We start from the raw sequence: 28,000 nt of genomic DNA, 5'->3' as shown, positions 1-28,000 counted from the left end.
ATTCATCTATAATCTGTACCTTGATGTCACTGCTAGTCCTTGGACTGGGACTGTAGTTATACCTAATTTAATTTTTCTTGCACTTTAATTGCACCTATAGCACTTTACATTGATACTCCATTCACAGCATAGGAGTCACAACTATTTACGTATTTTTCTACATTATTGTTTTATGTGCACCTTTGTTGCACTACTAGCACCTTGTATTGTCACCCTGCCTACAGCATAGAAGTCACGACTGTTTTATCTACCTATGAACTGTAGTTTACCATTTGATTGATATTTATTTATTTATACATTACGGATAAGCGCAGCTTCAATACTGGACCTCAGTGCACTGTTTAATTGGGCAACTATGTGGCAAATTAAGTTTAGTGTTGATAAATGTAAAGTTATGCACTTGAGGGCTAAGAAAATGCGTGCATCATACATATTAGGGGGAGTACAACTGGGGGAATCCATAGTGGAGAAGGACCTAGGGGTTTATACAATGCCAAGCTGCGGTTTCCAAAGCAAGCAAAGTCCTTTCTTGTATTAAGAGAGGTATGGACTCCAGAGAGAGAGAGAGAGAGAGAGAGAGAGAGAGAGAGAGAGATCATTTTGCCCCCTTACAAATTATTAGTAAGACCTCAACTGGAATATGCAGTTCAGTTTTGGGCACCAATTCTTCAAAAGCATATGGGGGAACTGGCGAAAGTGCAGAGAAAGGCAACCAAACTGATAAGAGGCATGGAGGAGCTCGGCTATGAGGAAAGATTAGAGGAACTGAATGTATTCTCTCTTGAGAAGAGGAGATTAAAGAGGTTGTAAACCCGATTTTTTTTTTCACCCTGAAAGAGAAACACATAATGAGCTAGTATGCATCGAATACTAGCTCATTATGAAATACTTACCTTAGAACGAGCCCCCGCCGTGCCGCCCGCTTACCTCTATGACGGGCGACATGTTCAGTCGCCCGTCTTCCGGGATCGCGGCATCCGGCCATCTGATTGAGCCGGAGCCGCTTTGACGTTACTCCTGCACATGCGTGCGGGAGCCGACAGTCACGGCACGGGGCTCTGAAGGAACGGCACCAGCGGCCGTTCCTTCAGAGCGCATGCGCCAGTGACGTCACCGGCTGCATGTAAGGTAAATATCTCCTAAACGGTACATGTTTAGGAAATATTTACAGTACCTATAGGTAAGCCTTATCATAGGCTTACCTATAGGTACAACTTGCAGAGAAGGGTTTACTTCCTCTTTAAGGGGGGATATGAACAACATGTACAAATACATAATGAGTTCACATAGTGAACTTGGTGTTGAATTATTCACTTTAAGGTCATCACAGAGGACAAGGGGGCACTCTTTACATCTAGAAAGAGATTTCATCTCCAAATACAGAAAGGTTTCTTCACAGTAAGAGCTATGAAAATGTGGAATAGACTCCCTCCAGAGTTGGTTCTGGCCAGCTAAGTAGATTGCTTTAAAAAAGTTCTGGATTCTTTACTAAATGTACATAATATAACAAGGTACTAACATTTATAGGTAGTGTTGATCAAGAGAAAACCCGATTGCCTCTTGAGGGATTAGGAAGACATTTTTTCTCCTGCTGTAGCAAATTGGATCATGCTTTGCTGGGGTTTTTTGTCTTCCCCTGGATCAACTGTGGGTATAGAATTGTGTATATGGGATTGTATAATTTTTTTTTTTTTATTGGTTGAACTAGATGGACTTGTATCTTTTTTCAACCTGACTATGTAACTATGTTTGTAACAACATGGCCTTGATAGGTACTGTAACCCATTCATTTAGCAACTCAAGGCATACCGTAAGTGTTTACTTTCATGTTAGTGTGCTGTCTAGTTACATTTTGGCAAATGTTGATGTTATTATTTTTCATCTCTCTCAGAGAGCATGTGTCAAGATAAATCTTGCTGAATCTTAATATGCATAAATGACATAGATTCCCTAAGGAATTTTGGCTGTATGACAGAAAAATGACTATACATCACCCAGGCATTCAGAGCTCATGGTCCCAGAATCTCAAAAATGTTGAGAATAAAGCACATGATGTGCTTCCCAAAAACCTTAAACGGGAAGTTTAGATGTGGAAATTTTACATGGTTACACTGATCTAGCTTGAACCAGTATAAGTATGTATGTTCCATACCCCTGGGATCCTTGTGGAAGCTTGAAACCACTAAAGTAGTTTACCTCAACAACTCATCCAATTATAGAACACATAGAACATAGAAAAAAGCGTTAATTGAGAAAAAATTTTCCCTGAATAGCACCTGAGCAATATCCTGTATTCACAATACAGCAGGGCAGCCACTTTGCATGGTACTTGGAAGCTAGTGGAGATAACTGTAGTAGTGGTGCCTACTACAGTGATTCCCAGGTTCCACAGCGATTCCATGGGTATCGCACATTATTAGTCACAGCTGGACCAATGTAGCTCTGTAGAAATTGCTATACTTAACCATTAGCCTAACAGTACTGATTTGCATAAATTATTTTGAGGTTAAAAAAAACAAAACAAAAAAAAAAAACAGGTTACATATGTTAGTACTAGGATTCTTAAAGAGGGGAAATCTCCACAATGGGACACATACTGCAAACAAAAATCTGACAGGGACTATAACCTTCTGTTACTCCATCCAATATGAAGAAAAAAAAGTTTTGTCTATATTTCTACATTATTGTTATTAAAATGTACCTTTCCTTTTTAAACTGCAGCACTGTATTTTTTGTAAACTGTAATGCATTATGGCAACTTGAAGGCATTTTGTACGCAGTTGGTGTACCGAACGCCCCCAGAAATGTCATTATGTGCTTGGGTACCTGCTTTAGTTAAGAACTCTACACCAAGATACAGATCAGGTTGTAGGCACCCTCTGCAACAGAAATGTAATTTTTGGTGAGATACTCCCCAAAGGTTAATCACTACTAAAGGGATGCAGGCACTGCAATTTTGAAAAAAAAAAGAAACAAAGCAAACCATTAAAACAATGTTTGCTTGAGAAAGCACTTTTATGTTATTATTGTTATTGGATTTCTTAAGTAAAAATACTGTAGTTTTGTAGATCTGACAAACTTTGCATGACTCTTATTTGTTAAAGTTGAATTCCTACCTAACTATAACTATTCCTAAAATGTAAAAAAAAAAAAAAAGATCTGTGTACATGTGATACTGCATCTCTGGCTCCTCTGTGTCACTGAGCAGCTGACTGCAGAGGAGAGGAGAGGAGAGGAGAGGAGAGGAGAAAGTGCCGACAACAGCTGGGCTATGGGAACCTATGAGTGATGTCATGGCTCCCTGATATCACAGCCGTTATCAAGCACTTACACAGAGTAGCTGGAGCTGTGGGATTACCGGACTGAAGCGTGCTGACAAAATGGAAGTACTGTATACAGAACTTTTTATACATCAGGTAGGTAGCATAGGTAGAGCCAAAAAAACTCTGCGCTTAATGATGATAAAAAATTTAGGGCAGCTGCACCCATTAGTTGCCATAATACAACAACACATAAAAAAAAAAAAAAATTAGTTGTGCTGTGCCTTTAAAAATATAAAAAGTGACACATATAAACAAATTAACAACATACAAAACACACCAGGTTGGCATCTAAATATGCAAAGTACAACCAAAAAAATAATTGTGCAAAACTGTTTACAAAACTTAATAATATACATCAGATGTACAATCGCTTTAAGCCCCCGTTCACACTGGGGCGACGCTACTTTGCCGGGCGACCTCATTGGTCGCGGCGCGCTGCTCGCCCCGCGACCTCGGAGCGGCCGGCACGGACTTCATAACATTGAAGTCTATGCAGGTTGCTCCGGGTCGCCCCAAAGAAGCTCCGGACCCTTTTTCTAAGTTGGAGCGACTTGTGTCGCTCCTATTAGAACGGGTCCGCAGCTTCTCTATGGAAGGCGACCTACGGTGACCTGTCAGGCGACCAGGTCGCCTGACAGGTCGCCCCAGTGTGAACGGGGGCTCACCCCTTCAGTACCAGGCACTTGCTCCCCCTTCCTGCCCAGGAATTTTAAGCTTTCAGTGTAGTCGCATGTTGAATTACGTTTGCACAGTCATGCAACACTGTACCTAAATAACATTTTTATCATTTGTTTGAGACAGATTATAAAGTTATAAAGACAGATTATAAAGTTATAAAGTTAAGTTCTGTTATAAAATTTAGCAAAAAAGTATTTTTTCTTCTTCATTGATGTGCGCTGATAAAGCTGCACTGATGGGCACTAATGAGGCTGCATTGATGTGCAATGATGAGGTTGCACTGATAAGCTGCACTGATGAGCACTGATAAAGAGGCACTGACGAGACTTAACTGATAAAGTGGCACTGATGGTCACTGTTATGTGGCACTGATGGGCACCGATAAGCTGCACTGATGGGGCCGCACTGATAATGAGGGCACTGATAATTAGTGCCCTGATTATCAGTGTAAACAATGCACTGTATGTACATACAGTACATTGTAATGTAATATACTGGCAAGTCTGCCCTGTCAGACTCGCCAGTTATTGGCTCTCCTTTCCTTACACTCAGACAGCCTGTGAGGAAATGAATGCTGATAACCAGCCAGTCTGTTTACGTGTGAGCAGCTGTGATTGGAACAGGCCATCACTTGGTAAAGGGCTCCTGTGATTTTCCCTTTACTGTCATCTGTGATCAGCTGTGTCCAAAAGATACAGCAGTCACAGAGCACACCTGTTGCACGCCCCAGGGGGCATTCAGGAGGCGCCCATGTGGGAGGACAACCATGGATGTCCTCCCAGAGCCACACTGTAGCCATCTTTTGGCTATAGCACAGGCAGGAACCAGTTACACGCATCAAATAATTCATATATACGTATTATTTTTTAGTGAACAAAACAACCATGCATTGTTATATAAAGTGCAACCATTATAAATTATGCAAAAAAGGTGCACATATTATGTGAATAAGCTGTGTTTACACCCCACACATAATGATGTGTCCAGTTCGTATTGCACCACCTGATTGCACAACAATTCCTTACCAGCTTCAAATGACTTCCCAAACATAAGATCCTGAGCGCTTGATAGAAAAAGAGGCTATGCCTCAAGGATGTCCCCTGACCCTTTAAAGTGCCTTCACTGGGATTCAGCCCAGAGTCAAATATTCCATGGACAATCCAAGGCACCTAGGAGTCAATAGATAAACTGAATAATGTGATACCATCCAAATTGCCAGTTTATTAAAAGCAAAAAACAGGGTACTCAGAAACAGTAGCTAGCAGCATAACAGCACACTGCTTGAGCTGGCAGCTGAATGGAAGGTGACAGTTTTGAGAATAGTTATGGTTAGGCAATAATTCTACTTGTGACAAAAGGAGAACAAGTATAGGTTTTAGTTTTGTGACTATTTAATCTTTCTGTGTTTTAATTATTTAGGTCTGGATAGATGCTGCAACTCAAATATTTTACTCATTGGGGGCAGGATTTGGAGTATTGATTGCATTTGCCAGTTATAATAAATTTGATAATAACTGTTACAGGTAAGTTGTTTTTTTCTATAATGTTGTTTTTAAAAAACATTTAAATTTCATGGTTATATTTACACAAAATAAAATGTTTCTGATCATGAAAGTTCTATATTATTGACTGTTCCACAACCAGTTCATAAAGAAAGCTGCTTAAAAAAATCTTAAAGCCAGCAGTTCGTTTTTCTCTCTTAAAGTGATAAATAAAGTATTTTTTGTGTTTTAACCACTGCAGCCCCGGAAGGTTTTAACCTCTCCCTGAAAAGGCCCTATTTTGCGATTCGGCATTGCCTTATTTTTTACGGACAATTGCGCAGTCGTGCAACGTTGTACCCAAACAAATAGAGCTTTCTTTTGGTGGTATTTTATCACCTATGTGATTTTTATTTTTTGCGCTATAAACAAAAAAAGAGCAACAATTGTAAAAAAAAAAAAACAATATTTTTCACATTCTGCTATAGGACTTTCCCAAAAAAAAAAAAAATCAAAATTTTTTAACATTTTAGGCCAATGTGTTTTCTGCTACATATTTTTGGTAAAAGAAACCGCAATAAGCGTATTTTGATTGGTTTGTGCAAAAGTTATCGCGTCTACTAACTACGGGGAAGATTTATATAATTTTTATTGTTTTGTTTTTTTTACTAGTAATGGTGGTGATCTGCGTTTTTTCTTTTTTGCGGGACTGCGACATTGTGGTGGAAAGATCGGACCCCTAACTGACATTTTTGACACTTTTGGGGGTACCAGTGACATTACTACAGTAATCAGTGCTAAAAATATGCACTGTTACTGTAATGATGCCATTGGCAGGGAAGGGGTTAACCCTGTGGTTGATCAAAGAGGTATGCCTATATGCTTACTAACTGTGTGTGTGTGTGGGGGTTCTGTGACAGGCACAGGCAGATCGCAGTTTTCAGCTGAAACTGATGATCTGTCCCTGCCTTTCTCACAGAAGATCCGCCTGCTTTGTTTACATAAGTAGGCGGGTCTTCTCTCCATTTCCCGGACGATTGGGGGAGGAAGGCGGCAATCACCACCTCTGCTCCCACATCCCACCTCCCGCTGTGTCTAAACACAGTGCGTGCACGCAGCCGGTATCACATGCACTCCAGTCACATAGTACTACATGACTGGACGCAGGGGAGCCGCACTGCCACAGTAATATTACTGTGGGCAGTCAGCAAGTGGCTAAAAATAACAAACATGCTATACATACTTGCTCTGTGCAGTGGTTTTGCACAGAGCTGCTCAGATCCTCCTCTTCTTGGGTCCCTCGCTGTCACTCCTGGCCCCTTCCTCCTGCCGGGTGCCCCTAAAACAAGGAGCTTTGGCTCAACTCTACCCCATCCCCTCCCTCTCCTTATTGGCTCACTGACTTTGATTGACAGCAGTGGGAACCCGGGGCGCCCGCTGTTGTCTCAACCAACGAGGAGAGAGAGTCCATGGACTAGACTTGTTTTTCTAGCACATCTCACAGATGATTGACTGGATTGAGATCTGGAGATTTTAGAGGCCAAGTCAACACCTCATACTCGTTGTGTTTCTCAAACTGTTCTTGAAGTCATCAGATCAGACCACCTTCTTTCATTGCTCCATGGTTTAGTTCTTATACTAATGTGCCCATTGTAGGAGCTTTTGGCTGTGGACAGGGGTCAGCTATGCAGCCCCATACAAAACAAACTGTAATGCACTGTGCATTCTAACACCTTTCCACTGGAGCCAGCAATATATATATATTTTTTTTGATAATATTTTATTGAAGGTCGACAATCAATACCTCGAAACATTTGAAACAGGGATAAACAGCAAAAATAGAGCAGATCAATGAGAAACTATGAGTCCTTGAATGACTGTAAAGGCTGTCATCGACACTTCATTACACATGTTATACCTTATAACGATCCCAACTGGGAGAATAATCGAACACAGGACAAAACAGCCGGATGGAGGGTAATGTGAAGAGGAGAGGGCGGGAAGAGGGGGGGAGGGTAGAGGTACAGGGGAGGGGGGGGGAGGGGAGGGGCGGGGGAAGATAATGAGGAGGAGGGAGGAAAGATTATGAGAAAGGAGGAAGAAGAAGGGAGGGGGGATGATAAGAGGAAAGACTGGTACAGAGCTACAAAATATCACAGTAGCGGATGCGTAGGGGTAGGGTGATCATAGGTGTAGGGAAGAGAACGTGGAGACCCAGTATGAAAAAAAAAACACCAAGAGCAACACAATAACACTTATAGAAGTACTGTTCGGTTGTCGGTATGCAGGAGCCAGACGCTCCATACGTCATGGAATGTTAAGGGGAGGCAGTGTCAGTGAAGGGGGTGAGGCGGGTGAGCCCGTAGTTAGGAGGTAAGTAGACCATTTCCAATGGAAACGGGTGTGGGAGGGGAGCCGCAGCTGGTGCAAATCTACCAAGTCCCTTCGTAGAAGTATTTGCAGTTCCCCCTTTACTTCCGTGATAGTGGGAGGTTCGTCTGATGTCCAGTGCTTTAAAATGATCCTCCTAGCAATCATCAGGCAACTCAAGAGCCAGGGTTTGTGGTGTTGCAGCAGCTTCCTCTGAGGTTTGGGCAGGAGAGGCAGCGTGCCCTGAGTGTCTCCAAAGAGAAGCAGATATACATCCTTTGGCAGGAGCAGGTCCAGAGTACGGTTGATGAGGGTCAAGACCCTGTCCCAGAAGATAGAAACCTTGGGGCACAGCCAGAATTTGTGGAGAAGGGAAGGCAAATGATGGTTGCAGAGAGTACAGAGAGATTTGTTAGGGTCTGGGGACCATCGGAGGCAGGGGATGTATGCCCCATGTAAAATTTTGAGTTGTTGCTCTCTCCAAAATTCATTATGCACAAAGAGGCACGTGTCATTGTATCCTTTCAGGATTCGAGTATGGGCTGACTGGGAGGACAGAACTGTATTCCAGCGAGTAGCCACCAGTGAGGCTACGTGGTCGCAAAGTTCCAAGCACAAATTGGGGTAAATGTGTGAGATTTTGTGAGCCCCCCGCCTCACCCAGGAGTCTATAATGGACGACTTGAAGCGGACCGTGGCCGGGGTGTCTAAGGAATGAATGAAGCTGACACATTGTTGCACATATAGATAATGGCCCCGTGGCAAATCATATTTCCGAGAAACATCTGAGAAGGTTAGAGGGATACCAGAAATAGAGTCATATAGCTGGGAGAAAGTTTTGAGTCCCCTATCCGCCCATAGATCAAACACCTGCCCCTGCTGACCCTGCGGAAAAAGAGGATGTTTCTGAATAGGCAGGAAACCGGAGACCCTGTAGGGGGTCCCAAGTCTTCTGCGTACCTCCCTCCAGGCGATAGCCGTGTCTTTCAGCAGGAGGTTAGTACGCAAATCCGGAGGGATGTCTCTATGTCTACAGTGCAGCAGGGCCGTCAGGTCATACGGCCGCACCATTTGCATTTCTAAGTCATAGTTCGTATATCTGGAATTACCCGAGATCCAGTCTAAAGCCCCCCGAAGGAGGCATGAGAGGTTGTACAACCTTATATCTGGTAGACCCACCCCACCCTTCGATTTCGGAAGGTAGAGCTTGCGCATTGCAATGCGGGAGCGTCTACCCAGCCAAATGAAGGTTGATAGAGCACGGTTAAGGCGTTGAATATCTTTGTGTTTCAGTAGGATGGGCAACGTTTGCATGGGGTATAACAATTTAGGAAAACTAGACATTTTAAAGAGATGGCACCTGCCCCTGAATGATAGGGGTAGTGATTGCCAGTTTTGGAGTTCAGCTATAATTTTATCTACTACCGGGGTAAAATTTAAAGAGTAGAGAGAAGAAGGGTGTCTCCCTACCCGGATGCCTAGATATGTGATATGGGAGCGAACTATAGAGAACGTGGAGCAAGATTCCCAATGCGGTTTGTGAGGGGAGCGCAGAGGTAAGACCTCACTTTTGGAGAAATTTATACACAACCCCGTGCAGAGACGGAAGTTAGCAAATAGGGATTGGATCAGCGGTAAGTCATGAGCGGGATCAGCCGTAAAAATTTGTACATCATCGGCAAAAAGCGCCTTTGGCAGTTGCTGGGTACCCACAGGGATGCCTCTAAGGTCAGGGTGAAAGGTCAACGTTCTGGAGAGGGGTTCGATAGCCATATTAAATAGGAGGGGGGAAAGAGGGCAGCCCTGCCTAGTGCCCTTGTGGAGTTGGAAAGCTGCCGAGGTGAGGCCGGCCACCATCACTTGCGCCATGGGGGTCCGGTACATTTCTCGGATTAGGTGAAGGAAGGCCCCGGAAAATCCAAATCTAGTGAGGACCATATCCAGCCAGCGGAAGCTGACATTATCAAAAGCTTTTTCAGCATCCAGTGTGACAATGGCAGCATCCGCGGCTGGATTGGAACCAGCGTATTCCAAGGCAGCGATCACCTTCCTAAGGTTGGAGGTGGCCGACCTCCCCTGGGTGAATCCAGACTGGGCAGGATGAATCAATGACGGTAGAATAGAAGCCAGTCTGTTCGCCACCATCTTTGACAAAAGTTTGGCGTCCAGATTTAGCAGCGAAATAGGCCGGTATGAACCGGGGTTAGTAGGATCTTTTCCTTGTTTGCAAATCAATTTAATGTAGGCCTGGTAGCCAGTGGGCATGTACCTGTCTCCCTGATAGATCGAGTTGTAAAGGTCAAGGAGGGACGGGGCCAACGTATCCAGAGTCAGTTTATAGAACTCTGAGGTATACCCGTCCGACCCTGGCGCTTTACCCGGCGAAAGAGACTTAATAGCCACAGTAAGTTCCTTGAGGGAAAAAGGGGCATTTAGGGAGGACAATTGTTAGGCTGTAACCGTGGGAAGGGTAACCGAGGCGAGGAGGGCTTCCGCTTTTGTGACATCTATAGGGTCAGGTCCATAAAGAGAAGTATAGAATTGTTCGAATGTGTTCAATACCTCTTGCGGTGTACGTACTAGCGTCCCCTGTGTATTTTTTAGTGCGGTCACTACTGTAGGGGTGAAGGGAGGTTTGCACAGCGTCGCTAAGAGCTTGCCAGGTTTATTACCATATTTGTGAAATCGCCAATCCTGAAAATGGGTATACATGGTTTCCTGTGCTTCAGCCCACGTCTCAAAGTCAGCTTTGGCTTTTGACCACTGATCTCTGTTGACCGCCGTGTTGGAGCTATTGAGAAGCCGTTGTGCCTCACGGAGAGAAGCACTGGCCACTGTATAGGCTGCAGTAACCTTACGTTTATGGGCCGTGGCATAGGAAATAATGCGTCCCCTGAGCACCGCCTTGCCCGTCTCCCACAGAAGTGTGGGAGAACAGTCTGGTGAGGAGTTGGTAGACAGAAAATCCGCCCAGGTATCTCTAACGAGCTTTTGGAGCCCGGCATCCTTTGCCAGATATGCTGGGAAACGCCATGGGGGTTTGGAAGCGGGAGGGGTCATATTGGACAATTCTACCGATATAGGTGCGTGGTCTGACACTGCAATGTCGTGTATGTCAGGGCGGGTGATGTGTGGTAGGAGGGAAGCATTGGAAAGTATGTAATCAATGCGTGAAAGGGAGTTGTGCGGGTGCGAGAAGAATGTGAATTTGCGTGCCGTGGGGTGTGCTAAGCGCCAGACATCCGTCAGGAGCAGGCCATCCGCAAATGTCTGCAATGGCGAGGTGGGGGGGAGCGGACGTGTGGGGGAGCGGTCCTCTCCACCCAGTTTGTCCTCCGTTACCTGCATCACTGTGTTGAGGTCACCAGCAATAATGAGTGGGGTATGGCCCATGGGAGCCAAAAAGGAGGTAAGCAGTTGGAAAAAATGTTTAGTAGGGGCGTTTGGTGCATACACCCCGGCCAAAGTCCATGTCCTGGAACCAGTGGTGAGGTTCAGGATCAGTATACGTCCAGAGTCATCGTGGGAGGTGTCGTTAACCGTGTATGCCAGACGTTTGTGCATTAGTATAACTACTCCTGCCTTACCCCTTACCGCCGGAGATCCAAAGACTTTGCCTACCCACAGCTTGCGCATGCGGTCTATATCCCCGGCCGCCAGGTGAGTTTCCTGCAACACCGCAATGTCTGCCCTCAGGCGTTTCAGATGCCTGAGGACAGCCATTCTCTTATTAGGGGATTTAAGGCCCTTAACATTCCAGCTGACAATTTTTTAGCGACATGGAAAACGTCGGGGGGGGGGGGGGCTAATGAGCAGATGTAGGATTGCATGAGTATGCAAAATAGTACTGGTGGGTCTCAGCCATCGATGCAAAGGCACATCAGCTTGTGGGTCGATCAGGTACAAGAACGTTCTGCAAGGGGGGTAGTAGAGGGAGCGGACCCAACAGGGGTCCGGGGGAACACTTAAAAGGGTACCTGTAAGAGGAAGTCTGGACTTCACTTCTTTCCTCATGTAAGTCATTCTGTCGCCCAGAGACAGCGTTACCGATAGTCTGCCGTTGGCGCCCAACGCAAGATAACAAAGGGTAGATAGCGATCTCGGGAGCGTAGGAGACATCTAACAAGAGGGATGAATCCGAACGGGCCAAAGACACACGGCAACGCTGTAGCTAGGGAGAGAAGGAAAAGACATACAATACATCAGTAAACCTGCACGTATGCAGTAATATCCATGAGATTCAAACATCAAGCACTGTAGTAATGCATAACACATCAAAATCAACATAATCATTAAGCATCTAACACCATCTAGGGGCAGCATCAGGGCGGCACATATATCCACAGATTCTCATTGAGCCAGGGACAAAGCATGGTGAAGAATAACTGAGTGTGCCTGACTGGAGCAAACATTAAGAACCAGGTGTGAAAGGGCCTTAGTAAATCAGATCACGGGCGACCAAAAGGCCTGTTCAGGCGCTGCTTTTTTGCAGGTTCTTTTCTCGGGCTACGTTGCTCCCTGGGTCCTGGGGAACTGTGACTGGGGCTCCGGGTGGGGTCCAGCGAGATGTGAAGGTAGGATTGCAGGTAGTGGCTTGCCTCCTCGGATGGGTGAAAGATTTTGGTACCCCAGCCGCATCAGAGAAGCGGAGGGTGGCAGGGTAAGCGAGAGTAAACTTGATAGCCTTGTGGTATAATGCCTGACAGAGCGGCTGAAAAGCCTTCCTTCTCCTGGACACTTCCTGCGAGTAATCCGGAAAGATGAGAAGCTTGTGACCATCCAATTGAAGCAATTTGGAATTTCGGAAAGATTTCAAGGTATTAACTCTGTCCATATAATTCAAATATCGCACAATAACTGGGCAAGGAGATCGACGTTCATTTGAGGGCGCTCCCAGTCTATGAGCTCTTTCCACCGTGCAGGGTGCAGAAATTCCCAGGGCAGCAGGGATTCTGGTCATGCAAACATCGTGAAGAGAGTCTGTGCCAACAGATTCTGGTAAACCGATAATCCTCAGGTTATTGCGCCTGGACCGATTTTCCAAATCGTCCAACTTCTCAAGAATGTAACTCTGCGTCTGCCGGGCCTGTTGGTCATGGGTGAAGGAGTTCTGTACCTCATCTTCTATGTCGGAGACCCGGTGTTCCAGCTCTGCCAGCCTGCCTGCTTGTTCCCCCAGCTCCTTCCTGAGGTGAGTGAGGCCCTGTGCTATTGCTTTATCCACCGTCGCTGTTATCGTGGGCGAGAGGAGAGCAGCTACTGCTTGTGCCAGCGTAGCTATCTGGGCATCGGGGAAGACAGAAGCGGTTGCTCCCTGAGGGGGAGCGGGCTGTTGCAGCGTGGCGTCCGCCATATTTGCCTCAGAGGAGGCCTGATCAGCCTGATCGCTGCGAGAGGCTTGTGAGGTCGGCGGGGGGCCGTGGAGGGCGAATTTGACCATAACAGCAGCGTTCCGGCGGGTGGATGTCTCGGCTCCGGGAGATCTGAGGACTCGAACGGGCTGTGTGGCGGGTTTTTTATGCCGGTGTAGTCGGAGCCGCTGTTCCGCGCGTCTCCCTACATGAGGCGCCGGAACCGGAAGTCTAAAGTATAGCAATATTTTTTTCAGCAATTTGAGCTACATTGGCTTTTCTGTTGGATCAGACTAAGCTGGCCACCCTTTGCTCTCCATTTGCATCAATGAGCCTTGGCTGCAAATGATCCTGTCGCCTGATTGATGTTCTTTCTTTTTTGGACCACTTTTGGTAGGTCCTGACCACTGCAGGTTAGGGAACATCCCACAAGAGCTGAAGTTTTGGAGTTGCTCTGACCAAGTTGTCTAGCCATTACAATTTGGCCCTTGTCAAAGTCACTCAGATCCTTACACTTGTCCATATTTTTCTACTTTCAACACATCAGCTTCAGGGAAAACACATTGACTTGCTGCCTAATATTTTCCATCCACTTTCAAATGCCATTATTTGAGATAATGGGAAATAAATAAGAAATCTATGTAAAGCTATTTTTTAGTGAAAATACTGGAGCCCTACCTTTCTACTATTTTCCATAAGATAGGAGAAGAGTGCAGTCCAGTGGTACTCTGAGAACAAAGTAATTAGCAACTATTTTTTTTTATCTAAGTTTTTGACCAGCTCCCTTACTGGCATATAGAACAAAGATAACAAGGATATTGGCGCAAAATTGGGAGCACTGGTGGGCCCAACTTGTGCTGATGACAGTCAGAAGGTTGGACACAATATATATAGAGTCCATAAGTGAAATGTCCATAAATAAGCTCACTTGGATGGCAGCTCTGTGTGCAAGGAAAAAGGGACTTGAAAGTAAGTAAGGAAAAAAACACAAGGGCCATTCTAAGTGCAGCATTTGTGGGCTTTATTAAAAAACACAAGAAGGTTACTCACAAAAGTGTAAGCATCAAAGGCATGGAGTGTGTATGGTTAACACTGCAACAAATCATCCCTGTGAAGTGACCATTCAGGATGGCTTCTTGCGGTTGTGGATGCCGACACTTCCTAGTCGCCCATGCGTTCCACTGCCCTAGTTACACTTTTGTTAGTAACCTTCTTGTGTTTTTCAAAAAAGCCCACATATGCAGCACTTAGTATGGCGCTTGTGTTTTCTCCTTACTTACTGGCATATGGGCATGATCACTAAGAGGGCTCCCTAACAGCCATTCATGGCTGTACAATACCCAGGTCAGTGTATTTCTGCTGTAGATATGGTCATTTGTTTACATTCTGCTGCAGACGGATAAGGCCAGGCAAATAGACTGCTCACTCCACAAGGGAATTTTCACTTTGTAACAGATTTTTCTCTTAGAATAGTGGATGTTGTAGAAATGTAATTTTAAAACAATACCCAATCACATGCAGGAAAAAAAAAAAAAAACAAACCTGTATTTTTGCTATATGAATGCCATAGAGAAACCATACGAAATGCTAATAGAATCTTGAGTAGCACACTTCTTCTACCTGTTGTTAAACCTAAATTCTTGGCAAGTAAAAATATGATTAATTCTTTTTAATGAACACATAACATTCTGTTTTTATTATCTATTTGGAAATCAGTTTAAAAAATATGTTGGTAAAGTTGAATAAAGAGAGAGTGTATGTGTTTATGTCACTACCATTTTCAATATCCCTGTACCGTATATTGTGTTCTCTAAGAAGCACATCTAAAAGTTTTTTGAATTTGTCTACACTCTCCACTTACACCACCAACTGTGGAAGAGAGTTTCACATTCCTACTGGTCTAACAGTAAAGAACCCCTTACACAGTTTAATTAATAACAGCTTCTCATCCAACTTCTTTGTGTGGCGGCATGTCTTCATTAGTGACCTTAGATTATATAGTTTTCTCCCAATGATACAATCACTTTTTAAAAATGAGTATATTGCGACACAGTGAGATCCAAGTTAACCTGATTCAGATTCTACAATAAAAAAAATACCCATACTTTTAAGGAACTCAGTCAGGTGATAGCTAGACTATTGTTCCTACTGACTGGAATGGTACCAACTGATTGGAGAAAAGCCAACATGATACCAATATTTAAAAAAGAACCGAGATACATAATTTAGGAACTAAAGGCCATCCAGTCTAACATCAATAGTTTGTAGCTTATTGGAGGTAATGATAAGGGCTATATCTAAGAATTTGCTGATAAAAACAGTATCATTGGTAGTGGTCAGCATGGATTTATAAAGCATTATTCTTGCCAGACCAATCTGTTAACATTAACATTCTATGAGGAAGTGAGCTGTCATCTAGATAAAGGTAGGCTTGTGCTATATCTGAACTTTGCAAAAGAATTTGATAAAGTTCCCCATAAATGTTTACTTTACAAATTGAGGTCTGTTGGCATGGACCATAGGGTATGTACCTGGATAGAAAACTGGTTATAGAAATACATCCAAAGGGTGGTGATAAATAGGGAGAATGGTCTGGTATGGTAAGTGGGGTACCCCAAGGCTCTGTCCTGGGACCAATTCTGTTTATTTATTTATGAATGATAAAGAGATTAACATAAATAGCTCAATCTTAGTGTTTGCTGATGATACAAAGCTAAACAGGGCAATAACTTTACAGCAAGATGTGGAAACCTTACAGGAGGACCTCAATAAAATTAGCAACTACTGTACATAGCAAATGAGGTTTAATGTTGAAAAATGTACAGTAATGCATTTGGGGGCTAAAAATATGAACGCAAGTTACTTATTAGAGGTGAACCTCTGGGGGAATCCAGAATTGGAAAAGATCTGGGGATCCTAGTAGATGACTCAGCAATAGCATGCAATGCCAAGCTGCAGCAAGCAAAGCAAGCTGAAAATTAGCATGCATTAAAAATAGGGCTGGGCGATAAATCGATTTAATCGATTTATCGATTTTTTAGTTTGAAACAATTTTTTTTTTTAAAACTCGAGTTTTTTTATACAATTGTTTTCTCCTCCTTTTTCCGCCTGCCCCCGCGTATACACACACCTGGGCTCAGCCAGCTACTAGTCCGCCGCACATGAACCGAAATCTCCCCAGTATCGGACCACCGCCGCCGCGCCGCGCCTGGATGTGACGTCGGCTGCGGGCGGTGCGTCGGCTGCGGCGCGCTGTGATGGGTACACAGAGAACTCCCCGACCTGGATGTGACGTCAGCTGCCGGGAGAGGAAGGGGGCGGTGCGTCTGTACAGGCCAGGGGCTGTGATAGGATAGGTACCTATCCTATCACAGCCCCTGGCCTGTGCAGACGCACCGCTCCCTTCCTCTCCCGGGCAGCTGACGTCACTAGTGAGTGAACAGATCCAGAACCGTACACACATAGCAGCCTTGGAGGGGGAGGGGGGGTGACTCACAGTAGCAGAGAAGGAGGAAGAAATCCCTTCAGATAGCTCCGATGCCTGTGATGAAGCTCTGAGCAAGCTGTCACTGCTGCTTCTACTCCTTGCTCTGTCCTCCACACTGCTGAAGCCACTCTATATTCACTCACTGTACCAGGACAGCCAATCCAATCTCATGCTCTGCACAAGGGGGAGGGTGGAGGAGCAAGAGTGGAGGTGGGAAGAAGCATGTACAGTGAGTTAAAGTGCCCCCTGCAATATCACAGCGCGCCGCAGCTAGTTCTGCAGCGCTCTGCATTCTAGTTCTGGGTCAGTGACACAACATACTAAAATCACTGGAACATCAAATAGCATTTCCAAAAAGAGGTCTGCAATGGCACCCCTTGTATGTCTCTCAAGAATTTTCACTTAAAATTAATAATCTGAAAATTACGCGACGCCCGCAGCTGACGTCACATCCAGGCGTGGCGCGGCGGCCCGTTACTGGGGAGAGTTTGGTTCCTGTGCGGTGGACTAGTAGCTGGCTGAGCCCAGGTGTGTGTAGTTACGCGGGGGCAGGCGGAAAAAGGAGGAAAAAGGCGGAAAGAAGCAGAAAAAAAAAAATTGTAGAAAAAACTCGTTTGAAAAAAAAAATCGTTTCAAACTAAAAAAGCTGGCTGAGCCCAGGTGTGTGTAGTTACGCGGGGGCAGGCGGAAAAAAAACAATTGTAGAAAAAAATCGTTTCAAACTAAAAAAGGTGGCCGGTTACTGGGGAGTTCTCTGACTGTACCTATCACAGCGCAGCCCCTGTACAGATGCACTGCCCGCAGCTGACATCATATCCAGGCGCGGCGGTGGTCCATCAGACACACATATACAGCCGCAGCGCTTCTCCTTCTCCTCAGTCCTCCCTCCACACAGTGAGCTCTCCTCCCTCCCCGCTCAGTGCGATATGAGCCAGCCCCCACGTCTTCTTTTACTGTCTAATGTCTAGTCTATTAAAAGAACAACAACACAGTCAAAAAATTAACAACATGGCAGCGTGTACTTTTTGTTTTGGGATTCTATGCATTTTAACTCTTGAGGAGTTAAAATAGCAATAAAGTTGCACTTTTGACACTATATCTGATGTCTGCAGTCATTTTTTAAGTGCATTGGAAAAAAAAATCGAAAAATCGAATCGAAACTCGAATTTTTCTTTAAAAATCGAAGATTTTTTTTTTAGGCAAAATCGCCCAGCCCTAAAATTTAAAAAGATGATTTACTCAAGAGATAAAAAAAAATATTCTGCCACTTTACAAGACTTTGGTACGGCTGCACCTTGAACATGCCGTCCAGTTCTGGTCACCTATCCTTAAGAAGGATGTGTTGGAACTGGAGAGAGTGTCAGAGAGAGAGAAGCTGTCATGTAATGTCAACTATACATGACTCTGCACAGGCATGTTTGAATGTTTGTGTGTGTTTGGACTGAACCTTTAGCTTATCCCTACTACATGTAGGAATCTGTTTGATTTTTTAGATCAGCCCTCAGACCAAACATATACTAACAGTGTATGGCCAGCCTTAGGGCATAATGGCACAAGAAAATGAAAAAAAAAAAATGACAATGACAGTCAGAAAATAAACACACCATAAACTTGGTAAATGTACTCACTATAGATTTTGACTAGCTACAACTGGACAGCCTGACAGTCTACATCACTACAGTCAGGAAATGAACACCACTGCAGCTACTTGCTGCCTGCTTTTATTATTGGAGAAAAAAAATGAATAGTTGAACAAGTGGTTGAAGTGCTAATGTCATTCACTCTGACTTCTGAAAACTATCCACTTATTGTTAGCCTGTTTTAGTGATTTAGAGGAGCTACCATTGTCTATTGACATTCATAATGCATGCTAGAAAAAAATTGTACACTTTTTCTGTTTTAGAACCAGTGTGTCCTGGTCATTTATGTACAGCTGCCTGCTGCCCTTTTGTCTGCTTACAGCAATTTATTTATTTAAAATTGTGACCTCACTGGGTGACCCTGCTCCCTTTGAAGTTGAAGGGTGGGGTCTCCAGGGATCGTCATGTGATGTCATAGGGGTGGGGAATCAGTGACATCACCAGGTGGCACTGCCCCTATGATTCCAAAGGGTCATGTGGACATGACCAGGTAGAAGACATATAAGGCACCAACATCCCAATTTATGAGAAAATTAAAAAAAAAAAAAAGACTGGAAATACAGGATTTTTAAGGTGTGCAGACACATTGAATAAAGTTTTTTTTTTTTTTCTTAAAAACAATAATGTTTATTTAGACATAATTAAATTAAAGTTTAAAAAGAACAAAATCATTTGTACAAACATATGGCTTCATTACTTGAATGAAGATAGTAGGTAATCCAACACCCTTATAATTCCAACATGTTTCGCCATATTTGGCTTCTTCAAAGGAAAGCCTTGGAGGGAGGAAGCACAGGGCATAACCCAAATCATATTTCAATTGAGCCAAAAGTAAGTCGCCAAAACATCGTACAAGGATCAGAAGGCTAATTACCTGCAGATCATCGTGTAGACATACATAGGCTCCCCAAGGCTCCAGAAGCACCTACGTGCTTGTACGGGTCTTTATATACCCCCCACCAACCATCCGATGCCAATAGCGTCTGCATGTGGTGTGGACCTCAGTGCGGGAGGCCACGCATGCGCAGGAATGTGGTGCTTCTGTCCCCAGCAATCCAGATTGACCCGCTCTAGGCCACCAGCTATAGGGAGTGGTCAGAGACATACGCCAACCCACCCATTGAGTGAAAGCCAAGGGAGGAAGGAGGTGGATGATCATGGCTGAGAAGCCCAGACATGATGGCCCAGACATGATGGAAGCTATGAGAAGCGGAGGAGAGAGTCCCGCCCCAGAAAAACCCTGCACTCCCATGAAACAGGGCAGGCAACTAGCCACTGATGGGCTGAGGGTTGGCCCCCCAGACTGGTAGCCTCATCAGAGGTGAATAGTACTCCCTGGGCATCCATATGGGGGCCCCTGGTATTAGAGGTGCCCCCACCACCAGGGAGCGACTAGGTGACAGACTCATGGTAAAAAAATAAAAACACCAGAACACACCAGAGATTTTGTAAAAAAGCCAATATTGGAAACCTCAGTCTGCTCAAAAAAAATGCACCTGTAACAACTGTTAATTTTAAAACATCATATAAATCAAACAACATATCATAATAGACCTATTCATTCAATAGACATTTGACCAAAGTCAATATTAACCCTACCTACAATATATTCATAGATTCGAAATGTAAATCATGGTACAGCGATACCCCAAAGAGGGGAATTTCAGAGGCACTTTATTAGTAACTTGTTTCCCATATAAAAGAGAATTGTAAATGTGGTATATTCCAGACCAAGTGGTATATTCCAGACCGAGAATATAACCTATAAGAAAGACTTGAAGCTAATCCCCTCATTCAGTCCAGGGAATCTGGTGGCCTGTAAAGAGTAAATCCACTTAGTTTCTATTGTCTAGATCTCCCCCCTGCTCGTGTGCAGGGGTATGCTCTAAGGCATACAAACCAATGGATTTTGGATCAAAATTGTGAAACAGGCCTACATTATTATTATTATTATACAGGATTTATATAGCGCCAACAGTTTGCGCAGCGCTTACATGCCTACTAATAGTAGTCTCCATCTTTTTCTTCAAGGTCAAAGAGACATGGTCTCCTATTCTCTCGAAAAACGGGTGTTTGCAGTCCAAAAAAAATATCAAGTAATTCTTAGATCCTGTCCAGATCATAAAAACATCATCTATGTAATGATACCATGACATTATACTGTTGATTTCATCTGCCTGCCTCTCTTCAGAAAAAAGGTCACGCTCCCACCCCCCCAGGTACAGATTTGCATAAGAGGGGACACATCTTGCTCCCATAGCAACCCCTGCACCTAGAGGTAGTGGGAGCATTTGAAAATAAAGATGTTATGTGTTCACGCATGAGTCGCTCTGCGGAACAGCACCACTTCACCACCAGTAACCGAGCCTCCATGCGAGACCTGTGTGCCTTGTTGCACTGTAAAATATGCAGACTAGGCCGCAATGTAATATTTTTTCCCTAAATGGGTGTTTATTGAATAGCAGAATAGAACAACAGTATCCAAAGGGTGTATCTCACAGTAAAATATGCAGACTATGCCTCAATGTAATATTTTTTCCCTAAATGGGTGTTTATTGAATACCGGAATAGAACAACAGTATCCACAGGGTGTATCTCACAGTAAAATAAGCAGACTAGGTCGCATTTTATTTTTTTCCCCTAAATGGGTTTGTATTGCAAAGCAGAAAACAACAGTATGCAATGGGTGTATCTCACTGTACCATATGCAGACAGGGCCGCAATTTACTTTTTCTCACCTAAATGTGTTTTTATTGCAAAGCGGAATACAACAGTATGCAATGGGTGTATCTCACTGTAACATATGCAGCCTAGGCCGCAATTAACTTTTTTTCCCCTAAATGGGTTTTTATTGCAATGCGCAACACAACAGTATGCAATGGGTGTATCTCACTGTACCATATGCACACAGGCCCGCAATTAACTTTTTTCCCCCCCTAAATGTGTTTTTATTGCAAAGCGGTATACAACAGTATGCAATGGGTGTATCTCACTGTAACATATGCAGCCTAGGCCGCAATTAACTTTTTTTTTCCCCCTAAATGGGTTTTTATTGCAATGCACAACACAACAGTATGCAATGGGTGTATCTCACTGTAACATATGCAGACAGGGCCGCAACTAACTTTTTTTTCCCTTAAATGGGTTTGTATTGCAGAGCAGAATACAACAGTATGCAATGAGTGTATCTCACTGTACCATATGCAGACAGGGCCACAATTAACTTTTCTTTTCCCCTAAATTGGTTTTTATTGCAATGCGCAACACAACAGTATGCAATGGGTGTATCTCACTGTACCATATGCACACAGGGCCGCAATTAACTTTTTTTCCCCCTAAATGGGTTTTTATTGCAAAGCGGAATACAGCAACAGTATGCAATGGGTGTATCGCACTGTAAAATATGAATGAAAAGCTGAAAAATAATTGTCCCCTTAATTGGTGCTTGTTGAATAGCAGATTTGAAATGCAGTGTCTGTCTAAATGCTGTAAGTCACAGTAAAATATGAAGGAAAAAAGTTTTTTCTTTTTTAAATGCAGATTAAGCAGACACATATGCACTGAGGTTGCAGGAAATGGTCGCTACACACCGCTATTCCGCTATTGAATAAAAAAAAAAAAAAAAACAATTTGAATGAAAAACTGAAAAATAATTATTTTCCCTAAATACTGAAAAATAATTATTTTCCCCTTACATTGGTGCTTTTTGAAGAGCAGGTTAGAAAAGCAGTGTCTGTCTAAAGACTATATGTCAAAGTAAAATATGCAGGAAAAATGTTTTTTTCTTTTTTAAATGCACGCCTAACAGGTTCGATACTGTGGTTGTTCTATTCCGCTCAAAAAAATGCAATAAATACTAAAATCAACCTAGCATCAATGGCATTCAGCAGCGCTCAATATGTGTGTACATATTGTTAATCATAATCATCCTCATAAACAATGTGCAAATGAGTCTAAAAATGTTCAGCCCTTTTGATGGTAAAACAAGATTTCACAATAAACGATGGTACTCCCAGTGCTCTGAACACAGATCCAGCACACGCCTTCACCACACTATATGTGCTCCCCTTTAGAATGGGCACTCACCAGATGACCACTGGTCATTCGCCTGTAAGCATAGGTTGCTTGTACCCTTGGTGACCTCAAGCAGGGACCCTCCTACTCTGCAGGTAACCACTGTTGTCTGGTTTTTCTCAGAGACTGGACCGTACCAAATATAAAGATAGGATAGGAGGCACAATAGTGTAATACTGCTTTTCAAGTTTATTCCACAACACAGTATACAACACCAAAACCCCCCTAATCCCATCTGCTTACATCAAAACCATAAATGACAAGGCAATGTAATCATAAAACCGCAACCAAGGCGTTCCGGCCGTGGCAACACAGGTTGCCTTGGAGACAACGTGCCTACGTCCTGACACGTTTCGTCACAAGGACTTCCACCGAGGACGCAAGCACTCTGCACTCCAATTTATACCCGGCAATATTGGATTCCGCCCCGTGCATACATGAATAAACATTACATAGGCGGGACCCGATGACGCTTTCGCATCCACTCAGTCCTGCCCTCATCAGGAAGTGATCGCACGAATGAAAACACATATCGTAGGTGGGACCCGATGACGCTTTCGCATCCACTTAGTCCCGCCCTTATCAGGAAGTCATCGCTGACTGGAATCATTCCGTGTATCCAATCATAGGTAACTGGGTAACAGAATCCGAGATGCCATTTTTATTTTGGGCGGAATCCAAAGCATGCACGTATATATATACATAACTTGCATATTAAAAGACAACAAATGAGGTGCAATATGTGCATATCTATAAGACACCCTATAGTGCATTATAACGATTATCAGTTATAAGTCTAAAATGTATTTTTGTAAAAGCTTATATAAAATCTATATTTATTTCTAGATTTAAAATAAACTTAAAATAAACAAGGCTGGTAAATGTATATACCCCATAAAAAATAAGATATATCTAAAATGAATATTAGTCTTTAAGATGATAAAACTTATATAAGAAAGTAGAAAAAACCACCATACAAGTATATAATAAGTATAAAAATGCACCCCAATAAAACCATTTTTGTAATGTCATAACCATAACAAACATAAAAACCGAGAAGATTCAGGAAAAAAGGGTGACAGATAAAAACTGCTCAAACTGCTAAAAGGTGACAAATATACGGATAAAATTAATCCCCATTAGTAGTTACTTAAAAAACAGTTTAAATCTAAGTCTATATTTAACCCATTAGGTGTCAAGGCATTGGTTAAATATATCCACTGGGTCTCTTTTTTAGAGAGTTCCCTCACCCTATTTGCTCCTCGCCATGAGTGGGGCATTTTCTCGATCCCCCAGAATTTCAAACCTGACGGGTCTTTCCCGTGCTTCTCTCTGTCAAAGAACACGGGACACTGTGTTCTTTGAAACACGTGGTAATTTTGTATATGTGTTTGGAAATGCGTATGCCCAGAATCCGGAACTCGGGAAGCTGTGGGAAGGTCCATCAGTAGGATTCTTTTATTTTTCCCATTGGATTTCCTAGCATTATGCTCTTTTCTTTTATTCTTCTTTTCTGTGTCCTTTCTCATTTTTTCACAATGCACAGTTCCTTCAACTCTTGACATCTGTATACAAATAATACATTTGAAGTCAATTGGTGGATTATAGCTCTCATAGTGTAATATCGGATTCTGATCCATTGGTTTTACAAATAAATCAGCACTTAAACCAAATTCTGACACATTGATCCTACTTTCCAAAAAAGGCACCTGTTCACAATCATAAGTAATGTTCAATTGAAAGTTCACATCTGCCCAATCATTGATGTAGCACCACTGCTGAAGTCCTCCTGCGTTTAATTCAATTGTCAGTTGTTTATATACTGTTTTTTGTGGTTCCACACAAAGAAGGTACTAAATGCAAATGCAAAGCCCTATACATTGTACTTAAATGAGCAAACAGTTTTTATTCCAGCCCCAAGTTTTAAACCCTTTTATGTTGTTCTATTATTGACAAAATGTTGCTCCTATGGACTGGTACCAAGCCAGAACCTGTTGCCCTGATTGATGAGATAATGGTCCACCAAATCCTATTAAGGCCTCATACTAGGCATTTAGATGAAGGTAAACTTTGAGAGACTGAAAGCTGCTGCTGGATGGGTTTGGACGCTGCACCAAGTGGTGCTAATGTTGAGTGCAGTATGTGCCCAAAGATAGATGCTTAGAACACAGACTTGAGCTTGCATTCCAGGCATTTGTCCCTTAGCACTTTCTGCCCTAAATGTTAGTAGCACTTGGTGCACCGTCGAGCCCCATCCAGCTGCAGCAGCTTTCAGCTTTCATAGAGTATTACATGCTGTAAGTAGTGGGGCTGGATGGTGCACCTGTGCCTTTAACCCACACCTAAACACTAGAGTTTCATGCATCTGAGCCAAATGCCTATTGTGTATAAGGCCTAAACTGACTTTTTGGAGAAAAAGATCACTCTTTTGGACCTGATATTTACAGTATAAGCATTACACAGATGAAGGCACAGTTTTATGTACTAGGTTTTACCATAAACTGCCATTTTGCAGAGAGGCAGGGCAAAAATTGCAAGATCTATATATGTGAAGCTGATAGAGTAAGATCCCAAAACATTAACTGCTGTAATTGCAGTCAAAATTGTTTCCATTCTGGTGTTGTGCAACCGACCATTTTCCTTTTCTTAATTGCACATCAGAGGACACCAAGAACTTCATATTCATGACCAATTGGGTTATGCTGCCACCAAGGGAATAGACACTGGATTACAAAAGGCAAGACACCCTGCTCAGGCATAACCCTTCCTAGTTTAGCTAAGCCTTAGTTTTTAGCTAGTATCTTGGACATTAGAGATGGCCTTGCGGTTCGCCCAGCGGTCGGTTCGCGGCGAATTTTGCTTGTTCGCTACCCGCCAAATTTGTGAACACATGGCGTAGTTCGCAGTGGCCATATTAGTTTACATTGGGGAGAATTTTGACCCATTACACAGCCGTCAGGTGGAACGGGACAGCCAATTGAAACATTTCAGCACATGGACATGCCCCCTACCCTATAAATAGACCTGAGCTGTCGGCCATTTCACATTCCACTTTCTGCCAGTGTAAGGAGAGGTCTGCTGTGCTCATGAGGGAGAGTTTGCTTGACACAAATAGCGCTGTGAAGATCCACAAAAGTCCTTTTCAGGGCTGGTATTTTGGTATAGGTCTACTAGTATCTTTTCAGTTTAGGGGCAGGTATCCAGTCTTTGCTGTAGGGGCAGTTAGAGATCGGCTGCAGTCACACAAATCGCTCTGTTAATGTCCACAAAAGTCCTTTTCAGGGCTGGTATTTCGGTATAGGTCCAGTCTCTCTTCATTATAGGGACAGGTATCCAGTCTGTGCTTTAGGGGCAGTTAGAGATCGTCATCTGCAGTGACACAAATCACTCTGTTAATGTCCACAAAAGTCATTTAAAGGGCTGCAATGTCAGTATAGGTCTATTACAGTCTCTTCAATATAGGGTCAGGTATCCAGTCTGTGCTTTAGGGGCAGTTAGAGATCGTCAGCAGTGACACAAATCACTCTGTTAATGTCCACAAAAGTCATTTAAAGGGCTGCAAATTTTTTGGTATTGCTGTGCAGTGCACTAAAAAGGGGGGTGGAGGGGGGTAATCCACAGTATAATATACTTTGTAAAAATCATATGATAGTGGATTAGTAGTATTATTGTGCACTGTGCAGCATTGTGACAGGTGTGGTGGTGACTGAGCGTTTCTGCAGCAATACTACACACAGTGACAAAAGCACTTATAATATATTATAACTGGTGTGATAGACCAATTGCCCCCCCCCCCCCATACCACATATTGAAGTGGGGTGTTATCTGAGTATACTTTTACATGTTTATTTGTGTCCTGCAACAATATTGCCTCTTTTGCTGAGTTAAGTCTGATACACAGTGCCAAACTCACTGGCCAATTTTTTTGAACTGCTGTGATAGACCAGTGCCCCCCCCCCCGCAATACCACATATTGAAGTGGGGTGTTATTTAACAGTATAATTTTCTGAGTGTGTTTTAGTCCTGCAAAAATGTGGCCACTTGCTGTGTAAACAGTGCTACACACAGTGACAACATTTACTGGCCAATTATTTGTAGAACTGGTGTAATAAACCTGTTGCCCCCCAATATCACATATTGAAGTGGGGTGTTATCTGAGTATACTTTTACAAGTGTATTTGTGTCCTGCAACAATATTGCCTCTTTTGCTCAGTGAAGTCTGGTACACACAGTGCCAAACACACTGGCCAATTTTTTGAACTGGTGTGATACACCAATGGCCCCCCAATACCACATATTGACGTGGGGTGTTATCTGAGTAAACTTTTACAAGTGTATTTGTGTCCTGCAACAATATTGCCTCTTTTGCTGTCTTAAGTCTGGTACACACAGTGCCAAACTCACTGGCCAATTTTTTGAACTGGTGTGATACACCAATGGCCCCCCAATACCACATATTGACGTGGGGTGTTATCTGAGTAAACTTTTACAAGTGTATTTGTGTCCTGCAACAATATTGCCTCTTTTGCTGTCTTAAGTCTGGTACACACAGTGCCAAACTCACTGGCCAATTTTTTGAACTGGTGTGATACACCAATGGCCCCCCAATACCACATATTGAAGTGAGATGTTATTTAACAGTATCATTTTCTAAGAGTGTATTTTAGTCCTGCATAAATTTGGCCTCTTGCTGTGTAAACAGTGCTACACACTGTGACAACAGTTACTGGCCAATTATTTGTAGAACTGGTGTAATAAACCTGTGGCCCCCCAATACCACATATTGAAATGGGGTGTTATTTAACAGTATAATTTTCTAAGAGTGTATTTTAGTTCTGCAAAAATTTGGCCTCTTGCTGTGTAAACAGTGCTACACACAGTGACAACAGTTACTGGCCAATTATTTGTAGAACTGGCGGACTGACGGACCGGCAGATAGGGAGGAGAGGCAGGCAGAACTTGCATTGCACAAGAGGTACAAAGCAGACTGCAAATGTATCAGAAGCGGGCCATCAACCATGTACAGTCACATCTGGCGCTCCCAGGACGCCGGCATATGGCTCCGCAGTGTGGGCTTTTTTAATGTGTCTGTTGCTGACAACAGTGTTGCCATCTGCAGCCTTTGCAGTCAACGCATAAGTCGCTGTAAGCCCAACACTCACCTAGGGACCACCGCCTTAAGAAGGCACCTGAAATACCATCACTGAGCTGAGTGGGGACAAAACCGTCAGAACCCACAAAGCCAAACTCCAGGCTCACACCGTCCAGCCTCTTCTCCTTCTCCTGTCTCCTCACAGTTGTCCTCCACTCCAGCTTCCATGATGCCGTCGTCACGTTCTGGAAAAAGGCAGGCTTCTGTGGCTCAAATGTTGGAGCGTAAAAAAAGGTGTCAGACAGGTGTCCGACTACATCGGGTTAACGGCCGATGTGGACGCTCTGAGGAGTGATGAACCCCTGGACTACTGGGTGGGCAGGCTTGACCTCTGGCCAGAGCTTGCACAATTTGCAATGGAACTGTTGGCTTGCCCCCCGTCCAGTGTCCTGTCCGAAAGGACGTTCAGCGCAGCAGGGGGGATCGTGACCGATAAGCGCACTC

At 43.5% G+C, this 28,000-nt stretch overlaps 1 protein-coding gene across 1 annotated transcript in view; it reads left to right on the top strand.

Annotated features, from left to right (window-relative positions):
- SLC6A2 (solute carrier family 6 member 2) overlaps positions 1 to 28,000 on the top strand; it is a 670,903-nt gene that overhangs the window by 276,342 nt on the left and 366,561 nt on the right. The window contains exon 6 of the mRNA XM_082270398.1: positions 5,421 to 5,524. Within this exon, the coding sequence (XP_082126524.1) occupies positions 5,421 to 5,524 (104 nt within the window). The remainder of the gene's footprint in view (positions 1 to 5,420; positions 5,525 to 28,000) is intronic.

This window comes from Pelophylax lessonae (genome assembly GCF_965119305.1).
Source record: "Pelophylax lessonae genome assembly, chromosome: 10".
NCBI classification, from domain to species: domain Eukaryota; kingdom Metazoa; phylum Chordata; class Amphibia; order Anura; family Ranidae; genus Pelophylax; species Pelophylax lessonae.
Note: the sequence above shows the minus strand (reverse complement) of the source record. Positions and strands in the feature narration are given on the sequence as shown.